The sequence below is a fragment of the Rhamphochromis longiceps genome, linkage group LG15 (genome assembly GCF_057381845.1).
Source record: "Rhamphochromis longiceps isolate RC_006_pf linkage group LG15, R_longiceps_female_GT1.1, whole genome shotgun sequence".
Classification (NCBI taxonomy): domain Eukaryota; kingdom Metazoa; phylum Chordata; class Actinopteri; order Cichliformes; family Cichlidae; genus Rhamphochromis; species Rhamphochromis longiceps.
In genome coordinates, this window is record NC_140571.1 from 43,426,749 (window position 1) to 43,443,827 (window position 17,079).

At 44.3% G+C, this 17,079-nt stretch overlaps 1 protein-coding gene across 15 annotated transcripts in view; it reads right to left on the reverse strand.

Moving 5' to 3' along the window:
* The window catches only part of szt2 (SZT2 subunit of KICSTOR complex), a 120,383-nt gene that overhangs the window by 34,297 nt on the left and 69,007 nt on the right, over nt 1–17,079 (reverse strand). For 13 of the 15 annotated variants that reach the window (XM_085383258.1, XM_085383250.1, XM_085383259.1 and 10 more), the window contains 9 exons: nt 12,983–13,174; nt 11,043–11,242; nt 10,711–10,877; nt 9,391–9,488; nt 9,161–9,293; nt 7,814–7,944; nt 4,398–4,445; nt 2,766–2,887; nt 2,123–2,308 (listed from right to left, as the gene is read on the reverse strand). In XM_085383258.1, the coding sequence (XP_085239384.1) occupies nt 2,123–2,308; nt 2,766–2,887; nt 4,398–4,445; nt 7,814–7,944; nt 9,161–9,293; nt 9,391–9,488; nt 10,711–10,877; nt 11,043–11,242; nt 12,983–13,174 (1,277 nt within the window). The remainder of the gene's footprint in view (nt 1–2,122; nt 2,309–2,765; nt 2,888–4,397; nt 4,446–7,813; nt 7,945–9,160; nt 9,294–9,390; nt 9,489–10,710; nt 10,878–11,042; nt 11,243–12,982; nt 13,175–17,079) is intronic. The other 2 variants (XM_085383249.1, XM_085383254.1) reach the window with 2 other exon arrangements.

The following is a 17,079-nucleotide window of genomic DNA, read 5'->3' on the forward strand; positions in this document are numbered from 1 at the left end:
TGACACTCACACTCAGATAAATCCCAAACCTCTCGGGCTAATTACGTACATGCTAAGAGGTGGTTATAGTCCCACGGCTACAACTGTCATAGCCTAACATTAGCATTTTGTGTGCATGTTGCAAAAATGATAAACGATGCTTATTTACTGTAATAAGCCGCGACGATTTCAGCTTTTTGTAAGAGGAACCACAGAGATGCAGCCCTGCAGCTCTCTATACAACTATTGTATCATAGTACAAGATGAAAACACATTACTGTGACACATCGTCACTGAAACTCATAAATAGCACGAGGACCACTAACAGGCTGGATCAAGTAATGACATCACCATCCATGTGGGAGTCACACAAATTCGTCCTCGGGACACAACAGCTGCATGAAGTGTGCTCCGGGAGCTGCTGCCTCCTGTGACAGCGCGAGTGCAGATGCTACCCTCCCAGGCTGATTCCACCTGAGCTAGCATCCTGTTCTCCTCACCAGCTCCCCACCAGATGCAGCAGAGCAGCAGAAACAGAAGGTGCAGCCGTGCTTTTTAGAGGCAAGTCTGAGGTCTAAGGGGGAGCCTGAAAATGCTGCCGAGGTTTTTCTGATGTCATTTTTTATATTGCTGTTATAAAAAGAAAGAAGGCTGTGATTATTCTCCCAGAACAATCATTGTGGCAGGACCACGTCTGACATGTTAAGCAGTGTTAATCGTCCTGCTTTTATATGAAAAACACCCCTGTGCAGATCATATTCCACAGTTGCACAATAACTGAGCGGCACAGCCTGTCATTGCAGAACTCCGTTAACACAGCGTGTCATTACAGGAAGCACGCGGTGACTGCCACAGTGCTGATGCCACATAACAACCTCTGCAGTGAGTTTGACACTGGTCATTTGCTGTCACCACATGTGAACACATGATGGCCGATCGTAGTCAGCTGCCTCCTTTCTTTCTCTAATGCAGGACAAGCACAGCACTGACTGTGAGAGCTGCTGGTGACTCAGCAGCTGCTGAAATACCATGAATAAAAAATACGCCCTGGGTTCCAAATCAAATACTCGAATACTACTTTCAGTCCATACTGCAGCTTCTCTCATAAAGTCAGTATTACTGGAGCTGGAACTGATTCCTCTGTCAGAGCACTGTACCTTCAACTTTGACTGCCTTGCATACATATATGAATATATATGTATGCACACATACATAGAGATCAATGCATTTTTGATACAAATCTGTTGATATGCTTTTTGGCCATTAAGCACTGACTTCATTTGTGTGTGTATGTATGTATGTATGTATACACACACACACACACACACACACACACACACACACAAATGACGTTAGAATAAAGTATGCGATATTGAACCCAAAAGAAAACTCCAGGGCTAAAAAATGAAGTCGGTGCTTAACGGCCAAAAAGCACATCAACAGATTTGTATCAAAAATGCGTTGATCTCTATTTTTAAGAATCGAAAGCTTTGACTGACAGGTGAGGGCAGACTAAGCTGCTAGACACCTGCTGGGGTAACTGGACCGTAAACTACATTTTGCTGGATTTTGTAGGAAGTGTGCAACTGTACAGTTTAACAGTTTGATGCTGCGCTCCAGTCATGCAGTGCAATCTACCCAGCAAAGCATGTTGGGGTGGCACAGACAACAACAGGACTGTTTGGGCACCTGTAAATATCAGAGGAGACTGAAGTATCCTCAGAGACGGACTTTGGTAACGTGTATGTAAACAAAACAGTCACCAAAAAGTATTTTACATTGTTTATACACAGAAAAAAACAATGTAGTAAGCTTTCATTTGTGGGTCTGACTGCCAAGTCTGATTACCTGATTACTTATAAGACGACAACTTGCTCATAACCTAAAACCTAAGACACAGTGAGGCTGTCCTGCTTTTAAAACGGGCATTCAGCAACCAGTTAAGGCCATCTTTGAGGTACAGTTTATGTACTAAATGGTGCTTCAGTGCTTAAACCCTCTGTGTGCTCTCTCTGACTCAGCTCTCACTGAGTACAGACATCACAAAACGTCCCTCACAAATAACTAACAATGAAGTGATCCCATGATGCTTTTCTTCCTGTACTGCTGTTGGCCTGCTTACAATACACCAGAGTGTTTTCACCTGCTTGGAGTCTATTTCATGGATGGGAGCATCGGAAAAGCAGTAGTGATGGAAGAGACCCATCTTCTGATTGAACAGGCAGTGGACGACGTGAGCCCTCGCATTCTGCCACTTCACCAGACGCACCAGCTCGCGATTCAGAGAGGCGCCCAGATCCACGGACCAGTTGTAGCTGTACAGCGTCACCTGAAGAACCAACGGTGAAGTATTACAATCATGTTTTAAAGAGCACACTTGTACTTAGAAACATAATCCCACAGCTTAATTATGAAGCACAATGAGGATATGTGTGCTACCTTTTTGAAAAGATATCAGAGAAATTTGCTTTAAAGAGAAATGACAGCATTTGGCTTCAAAAACACGCTAATAAAGGTAAAAAACCCAGAGGATTAAAGATCTTTGGGCTAGTAACCTGGCTACCACGTAGGCTTATATGTCACACATTTTCATTATTGTGGGCAGCTTATACACATGCGCTGTCAGAGCACCATCTTTATTTGCTCAAGCACCCACTGAGAAAAATACATCTAAGGACAAGTTCATGTATTTGAAAGCCATTACAAATAGGACCCTTTGGGATCTTGTTCTCTGCCCGGCCTGAGGGATATACAGAGTGTACAGAGGCCTCCGTATCCCAAATCACCTCTTTGTCCAGGATGCTGATAAAGAGGAACCTCTGGCGAGGAGCCATTCCCACCCCAGCCTGGCTCGGACCGACCGAATCGCTCTGCTCCAGAGCATCGAAGCGCTGGAAGCCTTTATGAGCTGGACAGAAAAGACAGAAAGTCAGTGCAACAGCAAAGCAATACGAGTCCAAGCTGCCCAGCAGGCTGTGCTATGTCCTTCAACAAAGAGTCCCAGCTGACTCTGATCACAATCTTTACTGAACTGTCAGATGAACATAACTGAGTTTTAAATACAAACGTACTGGGCAGCTGCTTCGCAGGTTTTTCACTTCCTGGGAGGTTTTGGGGTTTCTGAGGTTTGACTGACGAGAGCGAAAGCTTTACTGTGATGCTGCTTCTGAAATCACAGCGTTCGATGGACCACAAAAACAGTGTTGGCTTGATTATCAGGAGTGAAGAAACGTGGTTATTTTTTAAAACCGATGTAAACCTGTTTGCGAGCGGCGGTCGTGATATCCCCGCAGAAAGGAAGCAGAGAATGATGAAGTAATATCATTACCACAGAAAGGTCAAACAGCATTTCAGCTTCAAGATGATTTAAGGTGCGCTTAAACAAAACGTATTGGTGCTGCAGCTTTATAAAAGCTCATGAGTGCAGCCACACAGCTTGTACGCTATTCTCTCAATGTGTGCGTTTAATTCTCCTCGTCAGTGTGAGACACAACGTCACGGGGCTGCTTTTACTTCACTTTGGTTTGTGGCAGGTTTAGTTATTTATTTGTTACCTCAAAGTATAAATTAGTAATATTCAGCCCCAAACTATGAAGCTATGGAGAAACTATTCAAGAAGAGAACTGCTAACATCATGAAGCCATGTAGTGTAATAAGAACCGGACATGGGTTCCAGTGCAGGGGACTAACTGCAGAAATAAGTCTGATTGTAAAGAAGTCAAAAGTAAAAATACATTTATTTTCTAAATTGTGATCGAGCTGTTAGCCAATGAGCATCGAGTATCCCGCGGCTTTCACAGTCGTAGCTCGAGGATGAACAAGAGGACGTCACATGAATAGATCCATGTTTTCTATACAGTCCACATTAAAAACTTTGCTATCACAGCATAACAATTAGTCTGATTAACTGATGTGTTTTAAAGTGGCGAGGCGACATAGTTAGCATTCGTGGTTATCGTTTTATGATGGCTCCGTTCTGTAGCTTTGTTACAGGGTGATCGATACAATTAAAAACACGACTGAAGTTAATGCAACTTCAGTCGTCTTTTATTTATAATGTAAAACAAATTTCATAAATCCAACTAAGTTTGAGACCCATTAAAAATGAATTTAAGACATTTTAATGCCTTAAATTCAGATCATGGATCTTAAAAAACTGCAGGTCTTAAAGAACCAGTAAAAATTCAGTTTAACTGAAGAGGCGAACACACTAACATCTTTTTATCACACTGACTCTCTAAGACTTTCATGTCAACATGTGAAGTATTCTGCTGTTCTCTGTGAAAGCTCGCTTACATATATTTCAGCTGTTGATAATATAGAAAAACAAACAAACAAACCAATATATTGACAAAACGCAGCCATAAAGAAAATCCCATTACCATGAAAGTTGTTGGTAAGCTGAGGAGCAAACTTACGTGTGAACCTATTTAGCACTGGGCTGTTTTCCTCATCTGAACTGTCTTCTGTGGGTAAACAGAGGAGGTACAAACAGCAAGGCGGCGTGGACAGTGAAACACAGCTCGACACAAACCGATGTAAGCAAAACAAAAATAAGACAGATGTTAGAGAGCAGCGAGCACGGACAGAGAAACACAGAATCAAAGAGCAGCGGCGGCGGCGGCGAGGACAGAGCACGTTCAAAGCTTCAACAGGAAACACGTGGAGCGTCTCCTCCACACTACTCATGGTGTTAAAACAAGTGTTAGCAACATGCTGCAGACAGGTCTATGCCAGCCTAATATACCGAACAGCTTTACCTCAAGAATATCCTCACTAGACTAGCAGTGTGTGATTAGCTGCTGCGACACAAAAGCAACAGAAATGAGGCCGAACTTTATTTTGCAGCAGTCGAATAAATGAGAAAAAACTAGAAACAGAAGCTCTGCATGAGACAAAAGCAGACTTCACTCACTGGACACCTGAAAGGACTCATATGTTGTGCCATAAGATATAAACTACACTACAGTTAGACATTAATATCTCAAATTAAACTGTATTTATGTTTTATAGCCATCATGTTTGTTGACTTTGTTATATGTAAATTATAGTTTTATTCATGTTGATTCTTTTTAGTTTTTGGTAATTATTTACTATAGTTTATAATGTAGCATTTTATTCAACTATATGATGTTTAATCAACTTTTCAGAGGTTTCTTTTTTGTTTGTGTCATTTTGTTGTGTTTCCATCCTCTGCTGCTTATAGTGGAAATGTTTGACATAATGTTCGGTGCAACCAAACACAGCTTTCATTTACCGAGTCAACCACAAACTCCTCACCCAGCAGGCATCCAGGTCAGATGCCTAAACAACCTCGATATCAAACAGCTGCTGGTCTTTACCCCATGGCCAAGTTACTCACCCCACTCTGAGGGTGAGACAGACACACACCCTTCATTTCCACTACTTGTGTTTTCTATGGTAGCCTCACCCATGAGTAGGACCGTAGACAGACCAGGAAGCTGAGAGCATTGATTCCACACTCGGCTCTTTCTCACCAGGATGGACGGTCTGACTATACGTTAGTCTCCCACTCCACTCATGAACTTAAATTCCTCCACACTCGGAGCGCACGTTCCTTCCTGTTCCACCGTAGAACCACAACACTGGACTTGGGGCTAATCCTCATTGATGTGCTGAACTCTGAGCGCGCTTGTATTTAACGTCCTTTTATTCCACCTTCTGTTTGGTTTCAGTTCGCTTTGTCTCATCGTCGGCTTCTCAGTCGTCTGTGAAGCTCTTTGAACTGCACTTACTTGCATGAGACGAACTACAGACTGAAATGTGATTGATTACAATAATGAGGAAACAAAAGAACATCACAGGATAATGTGTTTATTGGACTTCTATTTTACTTTATTATGGGGTCATCTGTTGCTCATTAGAAGCAACGAATGACTCGAGCACATAACAGGCTCACAGGACCAGCAACAACACTTTACATGGACTTCTTTTTATGTGATGCTTTTTCTCTCTCATTGTCTTTATAAGCCTGTTTATTGTTTTCAATTATTCTTGATCATTTCTCATTAAATGCTTTTATTCTGTTGTTGACATTTATTCTGTGTTTTGCATTGTGCAGTCTTGTTGCAGCTCGTTCTCACCGTTACCTTCATCTTGTTTTGTTTGGCCTTGATTCTGCTCATCTGTCAACTGACTGTTTGGTAATTAAGCAGGAGGGAGACAAAGTAATTACCGTAATTGTCGGGCTATAAGCCGCTACTTTTTGCACAAGCTTTGAACCCTGCGGCTTTTAGTCAGGTGCGGCTTTTCTATGGATTGTCCATGATTTTTGTCATATCGTAAGACGATTTGTTTTATTTGTTCCGCTGTTGTACGGCACTACGTTGCCTGGCGGAAGGGCATGTGATCGGACACACATCGGGGTTCAAGAGTAGTATGTTGGTCACATGTCCATCCGCCAGGCAACATAGTGCCGTACAAGTAGCGCAAAAAACAAACTTCAAAGTAGCGCTACACGTTCAGCGGGAGTCGTGGATGACAAGCGGCCATAAACTTGCGAAAAGCAAGTTATGCTCAACTCCACCGGTGGATTCTGACAGCGTGGAAAAGTGTGAAAACATCCATGATCACCAACGGATTTCAAAGGGCTGGACAGCTGCATGATGGAGAGGAGGACACCGCCACGGCCCTTCTGAGGGTGTTCGACTCTGACACTGACAACGAGGATTTCTTTGGTTTTGAAAGTGACAACGAAGGAAAGGAGCTGAGAGTGGATGACGAAGCCACCCTGAGCCTGTTCATATCCGACACTGGGGAAGATGGTGGTGAATGACTGACTTTTCTTCTTGTTAAAGCCGTGTCGCTGCACCTGAGCCTAAAAGGTAGTCCGGATCTATTTTTCTGGTGTGCTGTAGGTTATTGTTATGTACTACATTTGTTACTCATTTATGAAGCACAGTACATGTTTCGTACTTGTAATTACCGCTACTTGTACATATACCTAAAAAGTTATGCAAATATGTACCCATAACTTGTTTTTCAAAATATTAATAAAAGTGATGTCTCCAAACAGCCATCTCTTTCCTGACAATTCCCTTTGTGCATATTCTCTTACATATGATAAGTCAACATTGAAACACCTGCGGCTTTTGGTCAGGTGCGGCTAATGTATGTACAAAACAGGATTTTCCCCTGATTTTAGCTTGTGCGGCTAATATACAGGTGCGCTTTGTAGTCCGGGAAATACGGTAACTTTTATTCTAAAAACTCTGGTACTTTGTAGATGATAAAATATAAATCTAACAATGTGTCATTTGAACATATCGCCATCCAATAATATAATGTGGTGGTCGCCGTCACTGGGTTTAAAGCTGGGGGCCAGCTGGGGTCAGCGGGAGTTTGCATGTTCTCCGTGTGCCTGTGTGGCTCTCCGTGAACAAAGACACGTATGTTAGGTTAACTGGTGTTTCTAAATTGGTTGTAGGTGTGAATGAATGTGTGAACGTCTCTCTATGCAAGTATGGTGGCCTGTCCACAGTGCGCCCCACCTCGCACCTAAAGGTCAGCTGGGGTCGGCTTTGGAAAACTGATGGATGACACCGATGTACTCGTACTTGAACGGCTGTTCAATTCCAAACATGGACTCTTACAGAAAGACTCATCACTTACTACATCTATATCAGGGCTGCACAAATCTATGAACGGCATTCATTTCTAATCAAATATTCTGATTTCCTGATGAATTGGAGAAAAAGGAAACAACCATAACAGGCTGTTTAAAACACACTGGAGCTGAGGTAGTGATGCATAGCCTGTGCAGAGGGTAAGGTAGTAAGGGGCTAATGTGAACGGCTGGTATTGCAGCGGTTACCTTGCTCTGTGCTGTAGTGCCACTGATGGAAGTTGCGGCCGATGAGAATGAAGCTCCTCACAGCGTCCGGTGGTTGGCTGAGGTTCTGGCCAAGAGGGAGCGGCACAAAATGGTCTCCAGATGTGGGGCAGCTGCAAAAAGTATAATACAGGTGCAATATTATAGAGCTGAACGACTTTAATGGCAGTGTGCAGTCAGAGGGCGCCCACCAGGTATGGTATATATCCTGTTAACAGTTTCCAAAAATATGCCTTTCTACTCTCTGAGCTCTCAAAGTGCTTCATGCAACATGTCTTAATGTTTCAGTCCCATTCATAGAAGCACTGCTTTCTATGGCTAAGTGCATTGGATGCATTCCAGTGGATGAAGCTGAGAGAAACCTGGGGTCAGTATCTTGTGCACAGACATTTGGCATGTAGACTGGAGCAGCCAGGCATCGAATCACCAACCTTCTGATTAGTGGATGACCTGCTCGGCCCCCTGAGCTCAGTCTAAGTGTTTCTGAGTGTGACCCGAAGCTGCAGCTGTTTGCTCAAAATCCTCAGTTTAACATTTTTTTCTATTTTTGAAACATCACCAACGCGACCTGCTCGTCAAACCTTTAGTTTGTGAGGGGCAGCCAATCACAATAAATGCTGCAGTAAAGGGAGAGAAATAAAAGGCCTCATGGCTGACAGAGGATGAACTGGGGGTGGTAACCCAAAAACAGCGCCTAACTTCTATAAGGTAAAACTGTGTGTCTATAGTCGTGTTCATTGATTATATGTCTGAGAAGTCTAAAGGAGCACTGATTTTCGAGTGCGATCACAACAGTGACTCGGTATCTGTGTGGCAACAATCAGGAACGAAGAAGTTGTCTGGCTCCAGAGAGCGCACACTTCTTATTCACAGTGTTTTCTAACGAGCAGGCTGCTAAGAAGTCTGCGAGAACAATTTGTTCGCTTTCAGGGGTCTGCACTGAAAGAGATGACAGCAAGTTGGACTTATAACCAATAAAAGTCATTCAAATTTCAGCTGAAGAGTCAAAATGACTCAAAGCATGAGGAGGCTGAAAGTAGCTGGAATGCCATTTGATGAAGTGCAGACAGCAGTTGGAAGATCAGCTGCAGAGATGAAAGTGAATGAAAGCTGTGGAAATGTCATTTGCATTGGAAGCAACAATCGACATTTGAGCTGAAGCTGAAGAGTCTCAGCTGAGGTGTTTTTGAATGTCAGAGCACAACAACAGCTTTCATGCACCTCGGCAACAAAAAATATCACAACTCAGTGTTACTTTTTATTGCTCTCAACATCAGGAAGGTAAGAGTGATGATCGATTACCAAGAAAAACACGATGTAAAAACTCACCTCGTCTTTCGAAATGTCTTCACTGTTGTGTCGGCGGCCAGCGAACTGACCAAACTGACAATCTCTGCCAAGATGGAAGGCAGCAGGAAGTGTGAGGCCGTTTTAGTGGTACACTGCTGAATGGAGGGGCAACCTGAGAGTAACACAGAGTGTGAGAGCTCGCAGAATATAAACCCCCAACTTCTCAAATAAGTTTTCAGATTCTGGATGAATGTAGAGATAAAACTTACCAAGTTTGGCCATGAAAGTTATCCACGGCTGGCAGATATCTTGGTAAATGGGGTCCAGAGTGCCTGCATCTCCCTCCTCAAACTGAGACAGCTGCCTCCTGCACAGCCACAAACCCCCCACACTTCATTAAACCACATTTCTATGGGACTCACAGCAGAGAGAAAACCTGTTTTGGTGGTTTAAAGGCTTGTTGCCTGCCATCAGTGATGCAGTGGTGGTCAGGCAAGATTTCTGCTTTCTCAGCTCCATATCTAAGACAGAAATGACAATACTACCATACATGGTAAAATATTTAATCTTTAAATATGAAATGGACAGTACTGGCACTGTGACTCCACCCACTCAAGCATCATGCTGTCTTAGCCTTTTCTGAAACCACGCATCGTGATCGCGCTGGAAGACATCTGATGTGAAACCAAGGACACCGCACACTAACCAGCTAACAGCCTGTCAGTCACAGCAACTTGCTAACCAGTCTTGCAAGTATTAGCTGGTGTCTTTCATCTGTAAATACAGTCACTGGTGAGTCCAAAAGGCAACCACAGCAGCAGCCAATGATCTAACAGGCATCAAAATGCCAATGAAGCTAAATGGTGACGATGCAGCAGCTGTGTGCATCTATGTGCAGTCTGAGACTGAAGAGCCACCAGCAAGACTGTGCAGCAGCTTACACCTATCAGCTTTCTCCATACATAGTGCAGACCCACCTGCTAGGACCGGGCGTCCACATATGTGGACTTCACATTTTGGGTTGTCTAGACCACAATTATTCACCACTGTTCTATCGAGATATAGAACGAATGTCCTCATATGTGGATCTCATTTTTCTCAGACACTACATCAGGTAAAAAGATCATTCTTTGCTTTTACATCCAATCAGCCTAAACAGCAAAGAGAAATTAAAAACGCCATGAAGGAGTTCGTGTCTTAGGAGGTTAAATTTGACCATCTTCTAAACCATACCAGAATGATTTCAGCTCTTCTTGCTTTCCTCTCGATATAAAGTTTTAATGCGCTTTAGACAAGCGGCTCTCAAAGCATTAATGTCCAAGTGTTAACCCAAGGGGCCAATATATGATTGAGGGCCACACAGGAAAAATGCTGCATATATGATGTGTCATGTAGCTTTCATTAGTAATAATTGGTCTTTTCCTGCGATATCACACTCTTACATGAAGTAGAAGGAGGAACTGCACAGCCCACGCTGTGTCCGTATTCTCTCCAAGGACTGCATAAGGGTTCAACTTTGTATGATTTCTAGCTCCCTGATGCAGTTAGTGTTCAGTATAATAACTCAAAGTGGCTTCAGTGAGTCCCACCTCTGGGTCTGCTCTAGCTCCACAGCCACCGTCTTGTCCTGGCTCCACTGCTGCTTTACATTCTCCGTCTTGTGTCTGCGGCGCGCTGCTCGGCCCTCCTCGCCTTTCTCCTGCACAATGTCGTCTGTCGTCTTGGGGCTCCCGAGCTCGGCCGAGTCTGGCTTACTCTGATGGAGGGAAAGAAACATGCTTACTTTCATACGTGTCTGTGACGACACGTCTGATCTGTCGAAACTAGACGAACAGTCAATAAGCACTGGGAACTGTGCAAAAAAGGAACGATTGTTTTTTAAATGATCACAAAATGCTGACGTAGAAAGCCAGTAACTGACCAGTATGTCCCAGAAGCTGCGGCGAGTGCTTTTGCCAGTAGGCGTGGTGGACTCGGGTGTGCTACTTCCTGTCGTGGGGGCGCCTCCTACAGCTTGGATTAAGCTGATCGGAGATGGACTGGTTTTAAAAACCCTTGAGCCACTGCGCTGCCTGGGGCTGTCCTTCACTTCTCTCGCCTCAGCCAAAGGAATCAGCAGCCCTGAAGAACATTTCACAATCAAACTTCAATTAAAGTCTTAAACGTTTCCCAAGGATGGCTGCAGTGAGATCCTCCATGCTGTTCTGCTTTCTGCCACCGGGTGTCACGAACGCCCGCATCCAAATATCCCACACGCTTCTAGATTATTCGTTTAGTCTGTGAGGCAAATAAGCCTGATAATAGAGTGCTTTCATGACCAATTACATGAGGGTCAAACATAACATGGGAGGGAGCTTTACTACATTCAAACAGGAAAAGGAAATCAGTCTGTCGTACCAACGTGTTAAAACTTTACCTTTCCACAAAGGCCCTGCAGCTTCAGTGTGTGCTGCTGCGTCTCCTCCATGTCATCCTCTGATGTTGGGTTAACCAAAAACAGATTCCATGCTTGTGGGGTATCTGACAAATTCCAAAGTGTGGGGTAATCTGGAGTCCTTTGTGACCCATCGGTCTAAGTCTGCTTGTGCTGATATTATCAGCTCAGAGGACAACTTGCCAATTTTCACCATCACCATCATTAAACCTCTGATCTGTGTCATGATATCAGTGTGGAAGGCCACAAACAGATGAAGCAGCATGAATATTGGATTAATCCGGCCAAACGGGCCATTATGCAGCAGCAGGTAAACCATCTCACTGAATATGTACAAAGGCCAGCAGTACACTCCATGTTGGTAACAAACAGAAAATCTGTCAGCAAACAGAATTCTTCGCCTCGCTCTGAGGACGGCATTGATAATGTAGGCTCAGCTAAATTTGTGGCTTTGTAGTTAAAAGGTTAGCAGGACGTCCCTTTGATACCAGAGAGCAGTCCTGGAGGGACAGCTGCATCCATTTTTGAGACCTACTCAAACACCATTTGGGTTGTGTAATTATCCGCTGAGTTGTACCAGCTCAAGATTCAAGCATTAAACTAAAAAACTGAAAAACAAATGATGGGGGAAAAAAAAAACCCCATGGCATAGTCGCCTACTACTCCGAAAGAGACTCGCGTTTAGGAACAGGACTGTCTGCGGGTCAAGAAAGCACAAATATAGAGTACACCTACACCTGGCTGTAGCACCGCTGCTTCTCTGTCGCCATCTTACAATGCTGTGATTGCAGCCAGCCCCCAACTCTCTGTGAACGCCACTCATAGCCACTGATCAATGATCATGACAGTTCAATGATAATGAAACTGACCTCACAACCCACTGTTAGTCAGTGGTGCTACTTTCAGTCATTATGTGAATGTACTGACTGTAAGTTTGTGGAAACCTGAAGGATGAGAAGGCGACGTCCAGATGAACAGAATCAACCTTCTGGTTCATCTGCTTGTAGTTTTGTCTTGCAGTGAACGTTTGTTATTTGATTTGCTAAAGACAAAAACATTGTAACAACATGAAACTGCTGCTGACTACAGCTTTCATGTAACACCGTGCACCGCACAGCAACAATGTGTCAAAATCATTTTAGAAAAATAAACCTCTTTGGCTATTTTGGCTACATTTGCATATTTGAGGTAAACAGCGACCGTTTCAGACCCATTATCAAACTTTTAGGACGTAGACAGAGCCAATTATCTCTGCTGCTCCTCGAACATAAGCCATGACATCAGTGTTTTTGTTGACACAGTGTCAGAAGTGTGGTGAATGATATTACACTGTAAAGCATTGTTTTTATTGGACTGCTTGGTACAATCTGATTGCAAATAGGTGCAGACACAACAGACCCAGCATACAGATGCAGTAATGAGCTCACCTTTTGCCTCTTCTTTCTGAGCTTTCGTTGCTGGGCAGAGGACCCCGACACAAAGAGGGTTTGGCAATACTCTCAGCTCCATGACAACATCACACAGTGCGTGGCGCAGTGCCCCCTGCAGTTTGTCACTCAGCTGTAAGGGGCTAATGTTGCCTTGCTCCCAGATGTCGAAGCGGACATACAGCTGTGGTTCTGTTAGAAGCAAAACAGACAAATAAGTGAAAAAAGGGAAAAAAGCAATAAAAAGGAACATTTTGTTGACTCACACCACAACACACACATCCCACAGAGCCAGAAAGATATCTGACATCAATCTGTGATATTTTGTTGAGCATAACATCTCATGGATGGATGGACGGACGGATGGATGGGTGGATGGATGGGTGCATGGATGGATGGGTGGGTGGATGGATGGATGGATGGATGGATGGATGGATGGATGGGTGCATGGATGGATGGATGGGTGGGTGGATGGGTGGGTGGGTGCATGGATGGATGGACGGGTGGATGGGTGGGTGGGTGCATGGGTGCATGGATGGGTGGACGGACGGACGGACGGGTGGGTGCATGGATGGACGGGTGCATGGATGCATGGATGGATGGACGGACGGACGGACGGACGGATGGGTGGGTGGGTGCATGGATGCATGGATGGGTGGACGGACGGATGGGTGGGTGCATGGATGGACGGGTGCATGGGTGCATGGATGGATGGACGGGTGGATGGGTGGGTGGGTGCATGGGTGCATGGATGGGTGGACGGACGGACGGACGGGTGCATGGATGGATGGATGGATGGATGGGTGGGTGCATGGATGGACGGGTGCATGGGTGCATGGATGGATGGGTGGATGGGTGGGTGGGTGCATGGGTGCATGGATGGGTGGACGGACGGACGGACGGACGGATGGATGGATGGGTGGGTGGGTGCATGGATGGACGGGTGCATGGACGGACGGACGGACGGACGGACGGATGGATGGGTGGGTGGATGGGTGGGTGGGTGGATGGATGGACGGATGGACGGATGGACGGACGGGTGGGTGCATGGATGGATGGGTGCATGGATGGACGGGTGCATGGATGCATGGATGGATGGACGGACGGATGGATGGATGGATGGATGGATGGATGGGTGGGTGGGTGCATGGATGGACGGGTGCATGGATGCATGGACGGACGGACGGACGGACGGGTGGATGGATGGATGGGTGGGTGGATGGGTGGGTGGGTGCATGGATGGACGGGTGCATGGACGGACGGATGGATGGATGGGTGGCAAAATGAAACTGAGATATCATTATTTTCCCTTTAAGGGCCACAGCCTCATGGCAGCATTTAATGCTGTCATCAGCGGACGTTGTGTTACAAGTATGTAAAACAACTGATAATGAGGCTGCTCTTAATGCCTGTGCTGTGTGTCCTTTAGCTTAACCCCTGTATCAAAGGTGTCTGTATCCACTGTGATATCACCCACTGGTTTGCAAAGCCTAAGACTGAGCCCTTTCATTGGCTTGGCCTCATGTCACCCATGCATGAAAAGCACAGGGCAGGTCTGACTGTGACACTGAGGGATCATCAACCACAGGACAGGCCCGCCATAAAGCATACTTTTCTTTCTAAAGGTTAATCAGGTCCAATATATTTAATATAAACATTTTTAATAGATCCTAAAATAATCAGAAAGTATTTACTGAGGTCATCGAGTTAGCCAGCAATAAGGTTGTTTTCCTATTCATTTCTAATCATGTGCAGTCGGACTTTTTATCCCCCAGTTCTGCATTGGCTTCAACTGTAGCTGAAGCCAATGCAGAACTGGCTTCAGTAAAATTCAGTAGCTGTAGGATGTAAATGGTGAATGGACCGGTTCTTATACGGCACTCTCTACTCTATTGAAGCCCTCAAAGTACTCTATACATCATTCACCCATTCACATTCATTTATTCAAGCACTGTCCGTCTAACATTCACACACATTCATACTCTGATATCAAAGAGCATTTTGGGATTATTGTTAGTAAACTGTAAATTTATTACATCCAGGGATCGAACCATCAACCTTTCAATGAGTGGATGAGCTGCTCTGCTGCAGAGAAGTCATAACAACAAACATCTTTGTTGTTAAGTGACATCAAATGTTACGGCCAATGAAAAGGAAGCACTGCAGACACCAGCTGTCCCATCGTTCATGCTTTTTGATATGTGATCACCTGTGATGTGGACAAACATCCAAAACTATGAGTTTTCCTCCAGCACACAGTTTCAGGGTCTCATAATGATACCAAAATAACAAAAGAAAACCTTTTTAGTCACTATCCAGGGCCCTATTTCAGGAAGCCGGTTTAGTGCAAAGTCTGACTAAGTATACCCTGAGTTAACGAAAACTCTGGTTTTTCGGTTTCACAAAGCGAGTTCAGCTGAAGCCTGAGTGAGTTACTATGACGACACACTCCGTGAAGCTAACCTGCCCCCTAGCAGGTTTACTTCAACTAACCCTGACTTTCTCCGCCTCTTTGTCGGAAACCTGACTGTAGGAAGTGTCAGACATGGCGTGCTCCTTCCTTGAAGAGCCAGTAGATGTTGAAGCCCAAATTCTCCGCAGAGCTCTCCGCCGGGAGAGAGTGATTAGAGCGCGTTCGGACATTTTATCATTTCCTGATGATTTCCTGTGTGAACGTTACTGTTTTTCAGCACAATCTATAATTTATTTGAATAACATCCTCAGGCCTAATATTGCTCATGTGACACATCGCGGACATCCTCTCAGTTCTGTACATATTATTTGTATTGCACTTCAGTTTTTTGCAAACGGGAGCTTTCTGTTTTTACTGTCTTAAGTAACCAATAGTGTGTTTGTGCCCAAAGCTAACTAGATACATTTTAGTGTCTTAACCTAAACAAGTAGTCTCAACCAATCCAAACTGAAAAGAAAATGAATCATATAATTTGTATTTACTCACAGTACTGGTTATTTTCACAGGGCAGCAGTGAGGTGCAGTTTGCAGGTAGGACAAAATACCAGTTGCTGTTCTTTTAATGTAAGCTTATGCTTCCCAGGCAGTGGCTGTAACGGTCGACTGAGCTTTGTCACCTAAGTAAGGGGCAGTGAGAGGAGAGGTGAGCTTGTGCTTCGCTTTTAAAGCTGCAGTAGAAACTTTGTCACTGAAAAATGGAAGAAAATGGGAACAAGGTGTATTGCACTTCGGTTTTTTGCAAACGGGAGCTTTCTGTATAATATTGGTGATGCTGAGCACGTTTCCAAGGCTACCGTCTGTCGGGCAGTCAGGAATGTTACAGTTGCACTGAAACGTCTCCTGCACTCGTTTGTGGTGTTCCCCGGTCACAGACCCACAAGATTTATCAAAGAGGGATGCCACAAAATTGCAGGTATCAGGATGAACAAAACTTAATTCATGATGTGGTGATACTTGAACTACTACTTAAATTGTACATTTATTCTCACGGTTCCCAGGCGTGATTGGCTGTATAGATGGCACTCACATTCCAATCATTGCTCCTTCAGTAAATGAAGGAGACTATGTGAACAGGAAGTCTTTCCACAGCATTAATGTGCAGGTACATAGTTCCCTGTAGCATTTCAAACTAACAAATTATTTCATTATAGTAATGGATGCTAATTTGTGTTCTCTGCACTGTGAAGATCATATGTGATGCTGCCAACATTATCACAAATGTGGAAGCCAAGTGGCCAGGCTCTGTGAGTGGTGGTGGTGGAGGACCCCCACCTGTTTTTCGGGCCTCCGCTTTTTTTCTGTTGGCTATAACGGGTCACATTTGAGCATACAGAGTAAGCAAATATGTACTTGTAATGTGCTCAGATAATTTCAATAAGTGCTTACAGAGGGGAAATTAATGTAGCCTCTAACTGCAATTGATTTACATCGGACAAACAGACCAAGCACTATGGCTCATAATACAATTACACCTTACCTGTTTGGACTATATTTTTATATTTCATTTTTACTTGCTGCCAGGAACGTTTGGGGCCTGTTGGGTTGCACCTGCGCTCACATCACATCACAAAATAAAATGTATAAAATAACAAATAAAATAACATATGATAAAATAACGTGTTAA